The 22093-nt window shown below is 38.4% G+C and overlaps 1 protein-coding gene across 1 annotated transcript in view; it reads right to left on the reverse strand.

Moving 5' to 3' along the window:
- Positions 1-22093, reverse strand: part of Bank1 (B cell scaffold protein with ankyrin repeats 1) — a 224171-nt gene that overhangs the window by 35510 nt on the left and 166568 nt on the right. The window contains 3 exon segments of the mRNA XM_038311587.1: positions 1755-2060; positions 5596-5904; positions 9033-9111. Coding sequence (XP_038167515.1) covers positions 1755-2060; positions 5596-5904; positions 9033-9111 — 694 coding nt within the window.

Genomic DNA, 22093 nt, shown 5'->3' on the forward strand with positions numbered 1-22093 from the left:
TAAGAGAGTTCCGATGCACTGTGCCAGTGATGAAGCTAGGAAGCAGGACCAGCAGCCTGTGAGGCCCCATTGTTCTGTTACCCCTCCTATTGATATCCCAGGTGGCAGGTGAAGCATTAGAATTCATATATCAAAGTCAGTCTTTGTCAGATTCTCAAAAAGGTACTTCTGCAATGTCAACACGGCTTCTTCCATCCCTCTGGATTTTCTGTTTATTCTCTGAAATGATATACTTGGATTCTTTACTCTGTTTTCTTCAGTTCTGTATCTTACAGCTTACTCTTTGGCTATGTTACACTATAGGTGTGCTAACAGCCTTCTGCCACTGTCTGGCAGCTGTCAAGAATGGTGTAAATTGATGTTCTCCTGATGAATGGATAGTGGGATGGACAACCTTCTGGAAAATTGCTTGAGTGGGAGGAACGATGTGGTAAAAACCTCCTAATCTTGGGGTTCTGGGCATGTATACCAATGCCTGACTTCTTCCTGGGGATTTGAACTTGGGCCCTCGTGCTTGCATAATAAGCTATACCTTCAGCCACCAACTGCTCATTCTGAATAGATGACCCACATTTCCTACTCTTTTTCCCCACTCTAATTGACTTTTGTAGAACTAGGTAAGAAGGAGGAAATGTTTACCTTGTAACTTTAAATCTGCCCAGGAACCCATGTCTAGGGATATTACAGGCCCTATGTGTGAACCTACTTTTATTATTATTTTGCTAAGTGCACATAATATCAAGCTGCCCTCTATGATCTCAATGAGATTATATGATCTCAGTTCACAGATTAGCTCTCATTCCTTATCAGAGGCATTTCTATGTGTAACGAATGGCATGGCTAACACAGAAACTCACAACTGGTCAACAGGCAGAGACTAAATGACAGGGGACTGCTCAGTCACAAAAGGGAGAGGTATGTCACCTCTGTATCTCCAAGGTTCAGGGACTATCGTGGAGAAGAAAGAGAAAGATTGTAAGAGCAAGAAAACTGGGGGAAAAACAGGATCTTTTGGGCAGGACAAGACTGCTGCATCCATGAGCAAGACCTGTACAACATCTCACCAGTCAAAATGCTAGCATGGAAGGAAAAAGGACTCAGAAGACCCCACATCTAATTAAGGAACCACTGGAAGTCAACGGCTTTTAGGAGTGGGAGACTCAGATTTCTATAAGTGTATGGCACTTGGTATCTTCCAGTTGTTGGTTCCACCCACTTGGATATGTAGGCAGCCTAAATTGGACAATGTAGATTATTATTAAGAAAAATAGTTTGAAAGTTGGGATGGGGGAGGTGGATCTGGAAGCAGTGGGGGTAAATGCAATTTTGTATACACGTATGAAATTCTCAGAATAAAATGCCATAATAAAAATTGGGCCAGTGTAACTCATCCATGACTTGAAAAGATGTTTACAGCCTTTGGGATTTTAAAGCACTAATTCACCTACTTTCTACCTCATTCCCCCAACCCAATTTCTCTCATAAGCTATGGAATAGAAAACATTCAAGAAATAGAGGCTGGAAACATGGTCAAAATTACTGGTGGCTCTTTCAAAGAACCCAGGATCAAGTACCAGCACAAAAACAGTAGCTTATAATTCTCCGTAATCCTATTTCCAGGACATCCAATGCCCTTTTCTGGCCTCTGGGTACCAGGTGTACACACTGTACATAGACATGCATACAGGTAAAACAACATCCATGCACACAAAATTTGAAAGCTGAAAAAAAATCTTGAGACACCAAACCATTACCTTGAGCTATGTAAGGTGTTGTTTCTTCTTTGAAAGGGACGTGAGTGGGCCGCGGGGTAGGAGCAGGAGGCCTGTTTACAATGAAAGACCGGTTTCCAGTTCTTTTCTTTACACTCTTGCTGGCCAGTATCAGATCATACTCATTGTCATCCGTCTCAGCAAATGTATATGGGTTTTCCTCCTCCTCTTCGTTCTGTGCTTCATCCTCTTTCTTTTCTTCTCTGCTGGGCTCTTCTCTTGCCTCTTTTCTTACACTGAGGTCACACCAGTTCTGACTTCTCTCCATTTGGTTTTCTACCATTTTTCCTGCTTAGGAAAGATTTAGAGTTGGTCTTATATTTTATGCAATAGTCTTGTTTTTTTATTTCCTGTTTCTCAAATCAATTTACTCAAATGTCATTGAAACAATATGAAAACAAGGCCTGTCTCTGGTAAAATGCCTATTATTACCATCAAAATTTGAAAAGAGTTAGTCATTTGATCCACTTGCACAACTTGGAGTTGATAGTTCTGCAAAGCAAAGACTTTAATATATGTTTTCAAAAAATCATGATTTCTCAAACTTTATGTACATATTTGATTGATATCAGAAAATTGAAAATCTATATTTCAAGCTACAAAAAAGGTGTTTTTAGGCATAAAACTAGGACATGTTCTTCCCCAGTAAGACATCTTCCCTTTCCATTGCTTGTACTGAATATTTCACCAAAAATTTGAGTTCTCAGAAAATAACATGAGGGACCAGTCATACATACTCCCACTGTCTGTCCTAGCAAGTGTTTCTCTACTGTGGTAAACTGACTTTTTCAAAGGTGCAGGTCGTGGTTATCACAGGTAAATACGAACCTCACTTAAACATGATACCAAAGTGGAGGTCTTGGTGTAATAGTGTGGACAATCACTAACTTCAGGATAAGTTGTGTGATCAGAATTCAGTCACAACTACAGAATCTTTTAGGGATCCCGTAGTCAGAAAAATAATTCCCTGCTTTGTAAGAATGTGCTAAGACATCTTCATGGCAGTTGTTAAGCCGACAAGCATATGAAACGCTCTGATTAATAAGTTTAAAATAACCTGTGGCTCCCTACTAGGCCGATGAGAAGGTCTTTGATTGTATATATTACTGTTTACTCTTTCATTGTCAATTTGCTTCCGTTGGATAGTTTGCATCTTATAATAATTATTGCGTTGGGATTTTAGTGGAGAAACTTAAGACACTCAGGAAATACAGCTGATAGAACTACATGAAAAAGTATTTTTTTTTTATAAAAATATTCAGTAATTGCTTTTGGTAGTTCTGAGAGGGGTGGCCCTGACATTCTTCCAAAGCATCTCAAACTATATTCTTCTGATTCATTTAACCCAAGAACTGTTCATTTCCTATATGTCTGGCACCAGCTTTGAAATCACTGAAAATCTCCTCTTTCTGCACGAGTAACATGGTTTTGCGATTTCTACTTCATGACTTCAGTTTCCCCGACAGCCTCTGGGTGAAACCCGATTAAGCGTGTGGGAAAGACTTTCTCAGAACTTCATTTTCAGTAAAAATGTGCCAACTGTCTCACTTTTGTGAACCCATTTCCTGAGCTGTTCCCCACCCACCTCTTTTTCCAACTCTCTCTGAAGCTGGACTTCGCACTAGAAATCATCCATATCGCTTATCCTCTAAAGCATCAGACTGTGCTTGGCTTCAAGGAGTGGGGTCTTAGTTTTCTCACCCCAGCTTGTATGCTTAACAATTGATTCACTTAACTCCTGTGAGTGCATCACTCCAACTGATGAAATATTGGGGCACATGTGCATAGAAAAGAGAAGAACCCTGGAAGGATGCAGCATACTCTAATTCTAGGCTCTCCGGTCTTGTGTCTGAGTGGCAGAAGGGTCACGATGATAGTTCAGTCTTGTGACTGTTGGGAGGGTGAGAAGATGCTTCCTAGTGATGTAAATCAGGACTCTACGCAATGAATACGTCTGCAAGTCTCACTCGTAGAATTTGACGCCTGTTTTCTTACAAATCGGCTCAGTGGCCAAGGGTACTTGTTGCTCTTGCAGAGGACCTGGGTTTGATCACCAGGACCCAAATACTGGCTCACAGCCATCTTTAACCCTCATCCCATGGCATCCAACAGGCATGCCATAGCACAAATACATTTGTTTAGGCCAACCAAACATTCATACACATTAAGTAAAAAGTCAATAGATTATAAAAAATAAAAAACCTGAAAATTTATAAAAAATATCTTGACAAACTTGCCATTTTCTTTTCTAGGCACTTTTCATTGCAATGGGTGAAAAGATGAATTTAAGAATATGAAAGTAAAAGGAGATCTATTGGCAAGAGAAAGGGGACCAGTGAGGAGACAAGAATGTGCGGGGAATGAATATGATGGAAATAATTATATATATATATATAATGTGTATATTGCATTGTTTATATACAAAATATAAAAATATTAAAGAAAACAAATGTGATTTTTTTTTAAAGTTAAAGCAGTGTGGTTTTTTTTTGGGGGGGAGGTCTTTGTCTCTTACGTGTGGTTCTTCTCAGGAGATATGTTAGCCAAGATTATAATTTTGGCTCTAGGTATCTGGTAAACTTATGAAATAGTGGCATTAGGTTTCTTAGCTAACATATTGTATATGAAGACTTATAAGATTATGACGCAACATCATATCTTGACCCAAGATAATATTTTCATTATTATTTAAATTTTTCAAATATGAAAAATGCAGTAGAATTTTGTGGCCAGTCTACTGCTAGCCTGTTTTCTTCTGACACAAATTTTTAGGTGCTAACTCCACCCTCCCAAGGGGTCCAGAAAAGGTGAGCAAAGAATGCAGGTTAGAAAAGCCAGAGAAATATCTCCCAGGTTTGCTTTTCTAATGGAGTGTAGAACTTGAGCACAGCTTATACTGATAAACACGAGCCTTCCCAGAGACAGGCTCTTGGAGGGCAGTCATGCTAAACTTTATGGTTTCAAAATTCACTTATATATATTTTTTATGTGTATGTGTATTTGTCTGCATGTCTGCATGTGTACTTAGTGTATGTAGTGCCCAAAAAGGCCAGAAGAGGGGGACAGACCCCTTGGAATAGTTACAGACAGTTGTGAGCCATCATGTAGGTTCTGGGAATTGAACCTGGGTCCTCTTCAAGGGCAGCGAGTGCTCTTTAACTGCCAAACCATCTCTCCACGCTTTCAAGCAGTGCTCATACATTTGATAACCTTCTTGGATCTGAGCACTAAAATATGTTATTTATAGCATATAATAAAAGCAGTGGTATTTTAGTCTTATGAAATTTTCTTTGTGAGAACAGTGTATAACTTGAGAGGTTAAGCCCGAAATAGATGAATGAAGTGGGTGATGACCTTGAATGACCTTGGAGCTGAGAGTTTTTAGGCTATGGAGATCTCCAAGGAGAAATCCTCGGAGATCTAGCGGCCAGGAAACCCAGCCACCAGGTGAGTGAAGCGCCCATGCTCGTGTCTAAAATACCCGTAACAGCCTTCCTTCTGGCTAGAACACTGAACTCTTCCACAGAATGTACCACGTTCCTTTTACGTGCATCATGACAGCTTTTTTCCAAACTATTATGCTTATTTTAGTACCATTAGTTACCATATTCACATTCCTGAAGCGTTGCAAGGGCATTTTATTTGGGGAAGAGGGGGTAAAGGGATTATCTCTTTTTTTCCCCTTAGCTTCAGCTGTTAAGGATCCGAGCGTCACCCTTGGTTTTGGAATCAGATCGTGTCTCCACAGAGTCCACGTTGTACCATCTGTTGTGCAGAAGCCTTGGAACAAATTGCTTCTTTGCATTGCTACCTACGAACTTACCTTGTGAGGTGAAATGAGGTCTTTCCAGTTGCGAGGCAGCAGTCCCCGGTCGGGGTGGGGGCAGAGGCGGTCTGCAGTACGGAAGAGGCTCTTGGGAGTTGCTGTCGGAGTCAATTCCAGGGATGAACACATACAAATCGTCATACTGGTTCTCAGAGCTTACACTATCGACCTCTGGCAGGCTGGGTCTTGCCTCGGTGCTTGGTTCTTCCTCCTTTGTGTCCCCAGCCCTTTCAGGCTCCTCAGATCCATCCGTGCTCTGTCTATGTGTCTTGCCGAGTTCGTGATGAAATGCTGGGGACAGCGTAGCTATTAAAGATGAAGATTGAGAAACTTCGCTTAGACCCGTTGTCTGGAGGCAATTTGAAAATTGACACAGAAGTTGTAACACAGCTGACACTTTTGTGACCTGCTGTATAGTATAAAGATGCCCAGTGCATAGCTCCGCTTCACGATGAGCCTCAATGCCCCAGCTCATTTTCTTTCATGAGTACATGACACAGAGATGTTTAACTGTAGAGAAACTATTGAAACAGAATCTGTGCCTCTACTTCGCATCTCCATGTAAATACACATATAATAGCAATATAATAATAAATATTATAATACTACTTAGTGCTGGTAATAGGCATTTTAAATAGTTTGTATAAGTAACAACCATACATTATTATGGGTACTTCATTAATTTCTGAAAATGTTTCTTGGTGAAACATCTTTTTTTTTTCCTGGAGAAAGCATATCTAATAATAAAGTATATTCTGTTCTGAAATTTTTGATAATTGAGTCAATATCAACATAATTGAGTCAATGTCCCTCTAGTCTAAGGATAATACTCTAACCGCCCAGGAATATCACCACAACATCAAGCTGCAATAACTAACTTCACATCCATAAAACAATTTATACAATGTTTTTTAAAAGTGAAAATGAAGGACATAATCTTTTTGATATTTCAAAGAGACGTTGGAATGTGTCTTGTCATTTCCAATGAAAAAGAATTGTTTTGAAATTTGGTTAAACTAAGATACAGCTTTAAATATTCTATGAAACAGTGTCGGGGAAGAAGGCATTTGTTCTTTGTTGTTGGGAAAGATGAAGCCGCACCGTAGCAAACTTCCAGCAGTGTGGGAGGAATGAGGGCTGTGGAAAAGAAGGTGAGCAGCGGCGCCCCGGACAACCTTTTCTTTCACACGAGGAAGCAGAAAGCTCGGTTTTTACTTCTGGAACTAAACTTAGATTCTAAAAATACTAGTCTGGGAAGAGTAAGCAGACTTCTGTGATGTGTGTGTAGTGTATGTGTGGAGTGTGTGTGTGTGTGTGTGTGTTGTGGGGTGTATGTGGGGTATGTGTATGGGGGAGTATATGTGTGTGCTATGTACCTGGTGTGTGTGTGTGTGTGTGTGATGTATGTGTGAGGCATGTTGTATATGTGTGGTATATGTGGTATTTGTGTGTGTGATGTATGTGTGTATAGGTGGTGCGTGTGGGGGTGTATGTGTATGATGTGTTTTATGTGTATGACGTGTATGTGTGATAGGTGTGGTGTGTGTGTTATATACTGTATGTATGTGTGGCATATGTATATAGGGGAGTGTAAGTGTGTGGTGTGTTATATATGTGGTGTGTGTGTGGTGTATATAGGTGTTTGGGGGAGTATACGTGTATACTGTGTTGTTTGTGTGTGATTTTTCTTCAGAGGTCTCATTCAGTTTGAGACCAAAGTGATCCCTGCAAATGCTCATGGAGTGCATGACGGAATGACTGGAAGGGAGCTATTGCTCAGCCGTAAGGACCTGGAGATGCTTGGCCATTTCATCTAAGAAAATCAGTCACTGGCCCAGAACTACAGCCAAGTACAGGAAACTGCATGCCAGCACTTAAGTTCTAGAATCAGCGTTTCTTGACACCTACAAGGAACAGACATTCCAGGGCCTTGGCAGATGTAGCCAGTCCTGGCAAGTTAGGGTTAGTAGGCAGAGGGTTCAGCATGCTCCGTCATTATTGTGATGCTGACTGGGGTGCCTTGACCTCCGCCAACCCCATGAAAAAAGATGGCTGAGTCCAGTCATGGTTTCACAGCCGAGAGAGCTCAGCTTTAGCTGTAGAGAGAGCTCAGCTTCAGCTGTAGAGATGAGATTTTTCTTTACAAGTAGAGACTGCAATAATGTTCTCTTGTTATTGGCCGTTCTTCAGAGGGTGGGATATCATGATACATGTGCGGTCAGTATTAATAATGAACTTAACCTAACCTTTGATTATTAAGATGATAAAATATATAACCTATAGCCCCTTTAACCAACTCATTAATATGTAGTATTTATGTGTGTTTTATGATAATGTTTGAAGGATTTCATCAAAGTATACTTTGGTAAGCTTTGCATTGAATTTTGTCTAGTTTGCCCATCAGCCTGTCGCTTGAAAAGCTTGTGGCCAGTAGTGTATGGCTGAGCATTGATCATGTACTGCTTCTAGGCCATGAACAAAACAATCTTAATCTCCCCAAACAAATATTTTAAGTGAATGGCTATGGATGAAGAACCAGATAAATGAAATGTAATGCTGGACGATACTGAGCACAGTGGAGAAAGGTACAACCAAAGGGAAATGAAAAAAATTGTTAAAACAGGGCTTATGGTGTGTGCATGAAGTAAGGGAGGGAGCACGTATGACGCAGGGAGGAAGAGCATGTGGAGGGAGCCGAAACTGCAAACCCCAGGGCAGAGGCACGCTCATCCTTAACAATGAGCAGTGACAGTGGGTTGAAGACTGGCAATATTTTGAAGGTGCAGTCAGTAGTATTATGTTGGGGTGGCTGTATAGTGGCAGAAACAAAACACAAGGGTAACTTCAATAATTTTGAACTAACTTAAAAGGAAAAGGCATTTTCACTGGCTGGGGAGGGAAGTCAGCAGAAATCAGGGTTTTCCAGATTGAAGGGTGAGATGCCCATCATAGACACCGGTGAAGATGGTAAGCAAGCCGCTGCATGCTAATGAGACCTGGCCTGCATGTGTATGATACTGAATTCATCTTAGACATAAAATTATATGTGCTGTGGCGTGGAAAATCTTAGAAACGTTCTTGCCTCAGCTTCCCACTTCACAGCTGAGAGAACTCACCTTCACCAAGAAAGTAATTATGTTTTGAAAAATAAGTCTGGGAACATAGTTTTCAAATACTCAGAAAAGAACATCAAATGGACTCACATAATTTTTCAGGGTAAGAAAACTCGTACACTCATATTTGATTATTAAGTCCTGACCTTGTGAATGGTGTTTAAATTAGCATATGTAGGTAAAACATCTTTTCCATAATATTATTTAAAAATCCATTGACTGATGAAATACCTTCCCACATTTTCTGTTCAGCCTTGTTTTTAGGTTTCATACACCATATTATAAAACATGTATATATTCATGGAGTGGAGGAAAACTTACAGGAAGACTGTGTTGAAAACGAGGCCACATCCTCTTCATAGTCATTTTCTTGCTCATTATTTCTGTTAATGTTTTGGATCTGAAAGGAAAGAAGGTACTTTTTAATAATGTACATTAATCGTACCTACAGGGAAAATACTTTTAAAGTTTCATTAAATACTTAATTCTTCTTTATTACCAACTGTGGTTATAACCTTCAACATGTGTTCAATGCATGGCGTTCAAAACACAAACGAGAAAGCCATCCATCATGAATAATGAGTTGATTTTTTAAAAAAATAATATTGAAAAGATATTAATTCTATCAGGTATATTGTAATATAATGAAAGTAATCATATTTTAAAGTTGTTTATTCCATGTGTTTATAAGGAAGAAAAAAAGCTCTTTTATTTCTATTTATTTGTCCTTTTGAAGTCGGTTCTAGTATTTGTTTACTTATTAACTTATTAGCAGTGGTGGATCTTGAACCCAGGCCTCCCACATGCTATGCATTCACCACTGATTCACACCCCAGGTCATACTATATGTAGAAGACAGACTTACTGAGTGAGAACAAATTATATTTATCTCTGAATGAGCTAGTTCTGTTTAAGCTCTCTGAGGAGACAGAGCTCCTATAATTGTGGAACATTCTGTTCCTCTTAGAGAAAGCCAAGTGACAGAAACTGTGTTTGTCAAAACACATAGAGAAAAAGGATGGCCTGTGACTGTATTTAACAGGGACCACACGTTTTGAACGCAAACTTCAAATGGCTTATTTAAAGATATGTTTTGTTCTTAACAGAACTGATGGAAATAAAGAGGCCCTTTGTTCTAAGCTATGAGACTCCACATTGAGATACTTCATACAATATTGCAGCCATGGTGTGCTAGGTGTTTGAGTATACTAACCTGATCGGTTCTCTTTACAATCTATGGTGTACAATGAGAACCAATGGGAATCACATATTTTTAAATGGATGTTCTTCATGAAAGCATGAACACCTCTAGTTTTCCAGGGAATCTTAAGAAGATTTAAGAGTAAAAAAGGTACCCCAGTACTTTATTGAGTCTGATACTTTATTTTAGTCCTTGGTCCTTTCTCTTAAATGTATTCCATGAAAGAAAACATTGATGTTCTGGATGACATTTGCAGGTATTGGTATTAAAACCATTGTTTAAGATAGGTACCTTTAGTTTCCAATTAGAATAACTTGTTCATTTTATAATGTAGGTCAAGTATATACTTTAGAAGCCTATAGTAATCTCAAATGCACATTAAAAATGTTTTTAACCCTTTAAACATCAAATCATTTCCGAAGACCTTAGAGGAATTATTGAAAAAATACCATACATAAGAGCTACTGAACAAGTGTCTATATATAAGTACAAAGAAATTGAAATCTATTGGAGTAAGTTTTGTGTTATGACTTAAGTTATATAAACAACCCAAACCAAGAATATCCCAAAGAAACTCCCTTCCAATTTCATCTATGACCAAAATAATGTACAATTAGTATTTCATATAATTAATGTGCTAAAGAATAATTACCTAAACAGGAATCAAAGTATCTAGAAATATTTATATTGGAAAAGCAAATGTTTTCTCCTCTAGTCCTTACAATCATATATTAAAAATATTCTAGATCTAATGACTTATTAATAACTACTATGAAAAACTAATGCTGGCATCAAAGACAAACAAGTCTCATGCTACTCTGACATCTGGACACTTTAACTCTCAACTATGTGCTCTAGTGGACAGAACAAGGGCTGTAGATCATCTGAAAGACAAACCACAGCTGTGTAATTTATCAGCTATATGATATCAGGCAAAATGCTTAACTCTAAATATCAATTTTATACCCTGTAAAATGTAGGTAATAATCTGCCCCTCATTTTCTGAAGGTCAACTCAAAATAATATAAGTCAACACATCTCTACCATGTAGTGAGTACTTAGTGAGTATAATAATATGGACTTGATAGATTTTCCTTCTTATAAATACTTTTAAGAAAGCAGGGCTTCTTTTTCTAAGTCTGACTTTATCCATACATTTGTTAAACGTTTAGTTGGGTTTCTATATTGTAATATAGTGTTATTAAAAAAGAAAGTTAAAAAATAAAGTCAAAATTACTCATTGTTGCTAGAAGATAAAGGGAAACAAGATACACTACTTTTGTATTTTAATAAATCATCATTACAGGTAAAATAGAGAGAATTAAATTCGCCTCCAACACAGTGATGGTGGTCAATTTCAATACCCCACTTCTACCAGAGACTCTCCAAACCTCCTGGAGCTACCCTCTAGGCATTGTAGATGGAGGACGGATGGGCAGGTGAAAGAAAACATCCAAATACCCAACAGGAAAATCAGAAGAAAGGGTTTCAAATGTATCACAAAGTTAAATGCTTCACAAAACTTCAAAAGAAATGCTTTGAAGCCAGTTTTTCTGGCTTTCAAGGAGAGTTGCTGGTGACCCCGGGTGTGGAGAAATATAATGATCATGTGGATTCATTAGCACAAAGCATCTTAAGAAGTTCACTGTGAGCAAAGAGTGGAATGTACAAGGCTTCCTTTCAGAAACAATAGGACAGAGAGTCAGAGGGTCACTATACTCAGAATTTGGTTTTGAGAGAGAGAGAGAGAGAGAGAGAGAGAGAGAGAGAGAGAGAGAGAGAGAGAGAGAGAGAGAGAGAGAGAGAGAGAGAGAGAGAGAGGCGTTATAGAGGCAAGGACTACAGAGATGATGCAAACAGGATGTTAAGAACTATGTTGTCAAAGGCCAGAGGGAGAGAGCTAAATAAGACCCTGAAAATTTCTAACCCTCAATAACTGATGGCCAGTCCTCAGGCTAAAGCCTTCTTTTTAAAATCCTTCAGAGATGTGGACACTGATTAACACCAGATTTTTCAATGCAATCTAAAACTAAGCTGGAGGTCTTAGAGAACATGTTTATCTTAAATATCCTTTGTATTGGATGTAGGAACACTTGAAAATATGGATACATGAGCATTAAGTAGAGAATCTTCCAATCTCTGAAAACAGACTAGTTTTACAGAGGACAAATACGCTTCTGACTTGATCAATAAGACGTAACTGACAAATTTGCCTAACAGAACTGAACTGCAAGTACAGAGTCAAAATTGCGCTTTAAAGATTTCAGAAGAGCAGTTAGATACAGGCTACTGAACATTGATTATAAAATATACTTGTCCAACTAATGCCTCATTCCTTTCCAAAATCTAAGATGATAAACTGGCCATGAAATTAAACAGATAAATTTCGTACTACAGACTTCTGAACAGTGAATAAAAAAAAACCCTGAGCTGTGTCGACATTTTTGAGATGAAGCTAGATGGGTAGGAAGCAGTGGGCAGAAGGGCTTTAGTGAAAAAGCACAAGCAAGAGAAACAAGGAAGATGTAATCACAGAGTCAGAAAGCCAAACCAGAAAGAGAACCATTCTTCATTAACCTTTTCTGATTTCAGAATGATGCCCAGGACTGAGCCGAAACATCCTACAGAAGGAGGAGTCTCTGGCTCAGGGACTTTACCCACACTCCTCAACAGCTGCAGCCAGAAGGTCCTCAGCACACATTCCGCGAGGGACATATTTAAGCATGGTTGTTATCCCCAGCATGGACCAATCAGGCAGTGGACATTTCTTGAGAATCTTCTCTGTGTATGATGCTATCACACATGGCAAATTTCTAAGAAGACATTGCCCTAAGATGCTGAATATTTAGCTTGGGAAAAAAAAAAACAATGTAAAATATACCATACAAAATATAATTTTGTATTTTGCTTAATTAAAGATTTCCATATGAAATGTCTAGTGAAATCATTCTTAAGAAAATAGCTAGGACTGGGTTGGACTGGGTTGTGAAGGAAGAGAAAGGTTGGTGAGACTCATCCTGAATCTAGTGGTAGCAGTTCATGGATGTTTACTGACCTAATGGATGAAGGGACTGGTGTGGATTGACCGAAGAATGCAGGTGGGTGTTCTATGGAAGAAGAGCAAAAGGCAGGGTGGTCCATAGGGAAATGAGACAAAGAGAAAAGTCACAAGATCCAAGGAGCAGGTGATGGTTTTTCAGAAGATGTAAACTGTGATTAGATGCCCGGTGGCAGCACTTGTTTACTGGAGGTTAGCTGCTGTGTAGTGTAGGCGGGTGATGCTCATCGGCAGAATGTCTTTCTAATGGGCACCTTTTTGACCATGCACAGATTCCATGGGTCATGAGTTCTGAGACAAGGGAAGCCATCAGATAGATGTGGATTCAGATCTTTTTCTCCATTAGTACTCGCATCAGCTCAGCTAATTCCTTTTTGGTTTGGCCTCTCTAGATACCAAGAGAGCTTCAGTGTACCTCGTAGAGTTACTGGAAAATACAGCTGATATCAAGGGCACAGAATAAAGCTTGTAGATAAACAACACTCTGTAACTGCTATATATATATATATATATATATATATATATATATATATATATATGTATATATGTATGTATGTATATGTATATATGTATGTATATATATGTATATGTATATATGTATGTATATATATAATTTTAGAGTGTTGTTTTGTTAGAATTAAACTTTGTCACCGTGTTTTTCACATAGCCATGTTTACGTCAACATTTATATTTAGTTACAAGATTGAACAAAGGCCAGTTGTATTCAAAGTAGAAAATAAAGAATAAAGCCAAAGGGCCCAAAGTTACAAAAGATTAAAAACAGACACCTTTTCCTAGCTAAAGATCTTTTAAAGTTATACCTGAATTAGGGACAGGGGATCATAGCACAAATATTATCTATCGTAGGTTCATGCTGGACCTCTTTATCCTCATAGGCATTAAAGCAGGGCAAGTGGGCAGGGTGTGTAGATTATGCACTCCTATCTGGTTGAGATTCCATCCTGTACAGCTTCCTTTGTAAAGTTACGAAAGAGCCAGAGGCCAGGAGGGTGGAGGCTGGAGGAATCTTAAGAGTATCCTACAAGGTACTAAACTTTGATTCTACAATGCTTATGTTACAGATCATTTTTAGGTTAGTTTTAAATTAACTTTCCTTCTTCTAACGCCAAATGAGGGAAGGTGGGGGCCCATGTCACTAATAAGGCATTTAATAACAGGAATGTAAAGAGAAGGGAAGAGACGATGGCATCGCTGGGGCCCAGAGTCATGTGAGAGCAGCGAGGACGTGCTGAAAAGACCTAAGCGTGTGTGTGCATCTATGGTTGCCACGCCTAAAATATCGGCCATTCTAATACTCAAGGCAAAAACAGGCGCATGTACCAGACAGTAGCACAAAGTTCACTACTGAGTACTCCAAAGTCTAGACATCGGTTTTAGTTTTAAATTTAATAATTTATAATAATCTAGTTAATAAAGGTCAGCAGAGGACACACAAGGCACCACCATGGCAAGGATATAAATCATTAACTCATTTTGAATACTGTAATCAAATTAAGATTAAGAATTATATAATGCAAAGGAGCACCAAGTAGAAGGCAGGTGGTAGACAGACTTACATGCCTTCAAGCTGGCAGATTGAAGTTAGTGAAAGCAAAGGGGCCAGGTTTATATTTGTGTTGACAATTTTCAAAAACTCACTGTCTGCTGTTTCTGAGTCTTTACTAACTTGAGTCGGGGTCAAAGAAGCAAGCGGTCAAAACAGCAGAGCAATAGAAGCTGCATTGCCATCCTTACAGTGGAAGGACACTCTATTTATCTAAAATAAGAGGTACGAGCCGTTTCTGAATTCAAGCCAGACGCAAACATAAAATGCCAGTTAGACACTTAGCAATTTCCTACAAAAATTATACTCTTCAGTTGTTAGATAATAAGTGTTATTTGACGAGTGAAACAAAGGACTGTTTAATTTTATACTATTGCTATGAACAAATAAGTGTTATTTGACAAATTAGACAGAACAATCCTTAAAGCGCATGTTGTTGCAAATCTATTCTCAGTATTCATGTGCCTGAGATAATCTCAGACTCCAAATAAGGAGAGTTGATTCCTATTGATTACAATATTTGAAGCATGGGAGACAAAGAGCAAGAAAAGTAAAACATTTATTATTGAGGATGCTTTGTGAAGCTAAAGAACATTTCTGGTTTCCATGCTCATGCTATATTTGGTAGTAGTGAAGTGTTTCACTAGAAAGAAAAAGAAAAAAATCATTTTAGAGATATTATATATATCATATATATATCTGATGATTAATATTTTCATTAAACCCACTGTAACCACTCCATCTCAGCTGTCAGGTTCCATTCACATCAGCTGCTCAAAGGTGTTGCTATCCTATTGCATTCTAATGAGCGCATTGGCGACATGTATGCTCAGATTTTTCTCTTCAAGGAACATTACTTCTGCACAAGAGACATACTTGATGCACCCAAAGGAGCCACAAATTGTAGCAAAATACACTGATAAGTTGATAATAGTACAAACCTCTTAAACATGCATTTTCTGTAATTGAATGAATTTAAGATAATATAAAGCAGAAACCTTTCCTGGTAGAAGAAAACGCATTGTCATTAAAGAAATTTATTTCCACAGTACTTGCATATGAAATCAAATTGGAAGAGAATCAGTGAGAACAATGAGCTCACTTTGGCAGAGAAACAGCATTTTCTTTAGTCCTGATATCTCACAGTTTTTACTTTAACTTGTAATACTGTAAAACATTTGACTCTATGGAGTCCATTGCCAAGACACCAAGATGATCTCTGTGTAGATTTCACAACTGTTGCACAATAAGCCTACCACACCTCACTCTGTCACGAAGCATTTTGCTTGTTGGGGAGGGGGGACAGCTTGACATTTTAAAGCCATGAGTGATTCACTACACAGGTTTCAGCTACTGGTGAAAGAAAAGAATTCCTAATCTTCATAGTCACAGCCTAAAGAAATTACAGCTAGTTCTAGGGGAGCTGGAACACGGCTAGCAGGCCGTGAATCTGAAAGCAGCGCTCTTCGTAGTGTAGGATGGTACAGACTTAAATCAGCTTGTCTGCTGCGCCTCGTTCATACTTCAACTTCACCTCTGAGGATCTTTGGAAGGACTTTTTTAGTTTTAAATGGAGAACACTACTTACTGTCCAAAGACTGGATGAAGTATTTAATGGGTTGGGTAGGGTAGGGTAGCATAAGGTAAGGTAGGGTAAGATAGGGTAGGGTCGGGTAAGGTAGGGTGGGGTAGGGTTGAGTAGGGTAGAGTAGAGGGTATTTAAGCCTGATTATGTATGCACCCAGTTTTTAAAATTAAATCCCTAGGGAAACGGGAAGGTTCCTGTTATCCACTTTGTCTTAGAGTATCTCTGACACTGATCAAAATCTCTAGAAACCAACAATGGCGCAGCACCAAGGGACTAGTGACACACTATCTCAGCTCATTGTCTAGCATGCACTTTAACATTTTTGTCTAGTTATCTGAGCAATTTTGTATCAATCTGGGCTGTGGAATTCTAACAGTAAGGTAAGGACTGTTTTACCTTTACCTGGGATTTGCATTTATTAACAGCCTAGTGAATGGATAAAAGATTAAACAGTCTTTTCCATGCCAAGGACAGTTTTATAAAAATTTACAACTCACGAGAAAATCAAACTGCCTTTAAAACAAAAATGGAAACAGTATCAGTCCAACATAAGCAAAGTCCAGTCAGTAAAGAAACACAATAATGTCAAAGAAGATAATTTTTAGTTAGCTTTATTGAAGCACTTATCCAAAATATCAGAAACTGGAAAAAGAAGAAATGGAGACAAAATAAAAATATATTAACTTATCTTAGTAAAAGCAATACTTACAGTAAATATGATAGCTAAAATAACCTAAGTATTAATAGTTATTAACCTAAGTATCAATAGTTATTAACCTAAGTATTAATAGTTATTAAGAGTAACTTAAATAATATTTACTATGTACCAGAAAATGTTATAACCTTTACAGAATTAATTTTCAATGTTAACATATTTAATTTTCAATATACCTTTGAGTTGGTTTGCTATTATGACTCTCATTAAGTGAATGAAAAATTAAGCACAATGGGTTAACTAACTTGCCCAAGGATTTGCAGAGAGTATTCTTACTGGAGGTTCCAAACAATAAGACAAATAAGACAAATAAGTAAATAAACACAGGAAGTCATCCTAGTAACATGCCAAGTCATCTGATTCTATAAACCAAGTCAAAATGTTCATAAAAGGCATAACATAAAGTTTTGCAAAAAGCAAACCTCAGGTTGGTGGCATCTAAGACATCTAGTTAGGATCATAAAACATTCAAAAGCAGAGACAGGGAGAGGACACTATGGACATAATTAAAATAATCAAAGATGTAGCACAAAAAACTATATGTTCTCTTTGTGGAACAAGGAGCGGCCTGGCTTGGCCAGAGGGTCAGGAAATGGGAATCTGTGTGTGACCCTCAGGGAAATCCCACTTATGTATAGTTCTTCCTGCTTGCCAATCATATCTGAGCATTAGGGTCAGGGCTGGGAGTCAGGTTATCTATCAAATCTTCCCAGAAAGAGCACATAAATAAATATCCTAGGTGACTGGAAGAATTACAATGAAACAGTAGACCCATTATCGATTCATAAGGAAGATAAGGCCAAAATTGTGATAAGTAAATTTTAAATAAAAAATAGATCACAAAATCAGACAGCATGGATGTCAATAAAGGTAAGTAGTGGATGTCCCACGACTACGGCAGTGAGGATCATTCCAGCCTTCCTTGCTTAGGCGTTAAAAGATGACCCTGCCTATTCCCAAAAATGTTAGGAAAGTTCATATTCTCCTGATATACCAGAAATTCACTCTTATAGCCAATGTTATTCTGTTCATAGAGAACATTTTTATTAAGTTAGGCTCTGGCTATCTTGATAGACAGAAAAGGGGAAAAGAAAAATTCTAAACATTTATAGGTACATTCATCTAAATGTCAGGAGAGTATTAAAATTAAATTTAAACTGTGATTTAAGACTACTGATATTTCTTGATACTCATCATAACAGCAACTTTATATTGTTTCCTTCTTATTTTATTAATCTTCAGTCAAAAATGGAAATCAAAACACTTAAGGTTTTTGACCCTGGCTTGTCCTGGGGTATAGTAAGGAGGCTGCTAGTTTATTTCTGGCCACTTAGCCCGAAATAATCCCGAAATTATCACACAGAAGTTGTATTAATTAAATCACTGCTTGGCCCATTATCTAGCTTCTTATTAACTCTTACATATTAATTTAATCCATTTCTATTAATCTGTGTATCACCACGTGGCTGTGGCTTTACCGGCTAAAGTTCCGGCATCGGTCTCAGGTGGGGTTATGTAGCAGCTCTCTGACTCTGCCCTTCTTTCTCCCAGCATTCAGTTTAGTTTTCCCTGCCTAGCTAAGTTTTGTCCTGCAATAGATCCAAAGCAGTTTCTTTATTCATTTATGGTAATCACAGCATACAGAGGGAAATTCCACATCACTGGGACACAGTACTCACCATGGTTTGAGTAACTCTAGTACTGTCCTTCACTTCCCATAACTCAAAACCTACTGAGGATCCTTTGCTTAATCTCAGGTTTTTTTTTTTTTTTTTTTTTTTTTTTTTTTTTTTTTTTTTTTTGCTATTTTTTTGTTTGCTTGCTTTTTTTTTCTCATTCTATCTGGTCCAGAACAGATGTGCAAATCTTCATTTCAGGGTTGTCAAATACCCAGCATGCTCTGTGGCAGACTTCCATCATTCTTTGTCAGGGATTCTATCATGCATTTCACCTGTATGATAACATTGCCAGATGTTATCATTAAGATGCTACTTTCTATTGCTTTTACTTTTAACAAGAAATGCATATCGATGAAAGAAAGATGAGCTTTCCTATGACATCAAGTGAGAGATGATGTCAAGTCTGTAATGTGTTTGGGCTTCTCTGTACAGGGCCTGATCATTGTGCCTTGGCCTAGGTCCCACCCGGGGCTGTTAACTCAGATTTGTGAGAGTCGGACCCAGTCACTGACATATATTAGTGACCCTGTGGCTGATTTTACTGTTTTCAGGAAGAAGAACCACAAGATTTCAAAGAGGTGACTTCAAAGAGATGTCTAAATGTGGACAGGAACAAGTTATGTAAACTTGAGATTAATTTTGTGCTTTGATGGTTTCATACACACATCTACTGTCCTTCAATGGCTCCTCCAACCCACTGTCTCACATCCCCCTCTCAACTGTGTCAGTGCCCACCCATCATTATCCTAACAAGTTCCTGCCCCACGTTCATGACTTTTGGTGTTGCCATTTAATTTTTCTCAGAACTAATTTAATTTGGTAAACCAAGGGTTTATATTTTGGCTCATTTTAGAGAAACAGATACATATTTATTTTTGATAGATATTGAGAATGACGACCGTTGTGCAGTGAGCAGAAGGCTATTGCCATGCAGGTGAAGTAGGACAGCATGGGCTGCTCTTGGAAGCTGCGCTGCAGTTCTTAGACCTAAATGTGTGGTGACATCCCAGAGTCCACCACTGTCTACTTCCTGAGTTATAGCTTTGAATCTTTCTATATAGAAGACATGACTTTTGATGGTCAAGTTCCAGTCTCAATCTTGACTACTCCCAGAACTTTGTGTCACCATCATTTAACTTTTTGTTCCTTGGTTTATTTGTCTTTTAAATGGAAGATTAATAGTTCCTATCTTAAAAGAATTATGTGATTCATGAATTCTTAAAGTGTAACATATGCCTTAAGAATTAAGATGCTGCCTGCAAAATACAGAGTAGTAACTGTTGCCTATCACGGTAATTGTAATAACAGTGATGATGGCATCTGACTCCTGCACTGCTGTTTAAACTGAGTGTCTCTTTTCCACGAGTAGACAACTGGACACCGGATCCCCCAGTACGTCCCAGTGTCCTTACCTGTGCCCATGAACCACAGTCACCAGCACCAAGAGTGAGCAATGCAACTTTCAAACACAAGGTTCATATTTCTTTTCTATATTGGTTCACAAAATTTTTGGAATGATTCAACTGCATTAGCAACCTTTTAAAAAAATGTCTGGAGGAGCCTGTCCTAGGGATGGTGAATAAGTAGAGCTTTTGTTCATGTGTTCATTTTAGGTGTATTTTAACCATGCATCACATGGCTATATGTGATCTTAGATTGATGCTTATTTTAAAAGGAAAATTATAAATATTCATAAATTATTGCTATCTTGCAGGCCTCAGTAACATAACCTATTGTGTGCTTTAAGACAATTATTGTGACGCAAGCTTGACTATGGGTATGTTTGATTTCTTCCAAAGAGTGTTAACTCTTATAATGCAACATTTTACATGACTTACTTGTTTTATCTGCAACCAAAATCTAAGAACTTTTCAAATGCTGTGTTATAAAAACTGTGTAATTCATGAGTTTTTGAGCTGTTTCTTCCCTTTTGGAATTAAACAGTATTTCATTAGAACCTCCATGTATACAGAGGAGCTCAGCTAATAGTGTTAAAGGTGTGAGTGGGTGTGACACCCAGCATTCACTATAAGGTATTTATAACAAATGGTGTGCAGGACCCTGCCATCGGGATTCATTATAACATACCTCCTATCTAAAAAAGGCCTGTAATAATCTTTTATTGCTCTTAATGCTTTGAGGGTTTTAATTTTTCTAAAGGCAAACAGGGTCTTTTCTCATCATTTCTACCTGACTCTTAATATACCAGAAGATATTTGTGAGCAGCGGCTCTCGTGCTCTCCAAAATAAGCGCTATTATGAACTCCTGGAGAGACCTCAAGGCAAAGCAGGCAGCTTATTAACTGTGATTTTATGAGGCTTCACGAATTCCATCTTGTGGAAGGCAAAAGAAAAAGAAATCCTGACATCTGGCACGGCCTTTTTCTTAATACTTCACAGCTGCCCTCTGCTTCGAGCACTGGCTGCTGAAAGCGAAGTTAAACTCAGAGGAAAGGTGGTTGTAGGAGTCTCGTTTCCCGTGGGACAGAAGCGCAAGCTGAAGGAGCTTGAACGACTGCCTCTACCACGTGTCGAATTTGTTAGCTGCAGAAAACAGTGCCACGAGCCATCATTCAGCCGACGTCTCAGCATTCAGCCTGAAAGCCCTCATCTGTGCTGCTGAATTTATGGTCCTGCACATTACAGCGAGACTCGTGCATGCATGTATTCATTCCATAAACAAATTGAATGCACACTGTGTGTCAGGAAGGGACCTAGGATATAGCAGTAATGAAAATAGGATCGAGTTTCTGACTGTGGAGCTTCATTCTAGTGGATGGGAGACAGATAATAAAATAATAAACAGAAAATATGTCATGTAGTTAAAGTTGGTTTGGACAAAATAAAGATGAGTAGCGTCAGAGTCCAGTTCTCATCTCACATAGCTCCAATGCTTTTTATATACGTGTGTATGACGCTTTATGGAATATATGTTTGGATATAAAATATGTGTATATTAAAAGATATATAATTTGTCAAAAATGTATAAATATTTACATATCTGTGCATGTACTTACCTTTCCATAGGTTTTCCCAGACCCTCTCTACTCCTCATAGCCAGAAGGTGCTCATATCCCCTCAACTTTAAAGTCAGAGAGTTTTCTACTTCATTGCCTTTGCTCAGAAGTGAGCATGGGTACCAGTGTGAGATTCGTAAATTCGGGTCACAGAAATAACAGATGTCTGTCTTTCCCACAGAATGTGCATCCTTAGACTTGAGCACAGTGAGAAGGTCGTCTGTGAGACACGATCTTGTCCTCACAGGGAGGAGCAGAGTCCCCAGCTCTCCAACATTCAAGTCATCTAGCTTAGACAGTCTCCTCTCTAACTCCCCTTAACTGAAGCCGCCGCAGAGCAAAGATAAGCACGCCATGTGCAAGATGCAGGCAGACTGATGAGCAAAATTAGTCACTGCCATGGTTTAACTCAGAGAGTTCTGTAACAGCTATAAGCCAAGCAGGTAGGATGGTATATGCAGAGATACATAACTCCTCTGGTTAAATCTCCATTTGAGTGTGATTCTTCTAATTTACAGGATAAAATGGCAAATGAAATTGCTTGAAGCCATCTCAGGTAT

This window comes from Arvicola amphibius, chromosome 14, assembly GCF_903992535.2.
Source record: "Arvicola amphibius chromosome 14, mArvAmp1.2, whole genome shotgun sequence".
Classification (NCBI taxonomy): Eukaryota; Metazoa; Chordata; class Mammalia; order Rodentia; family Cricetidae; genus Arvicola; species Arvicola amphibius.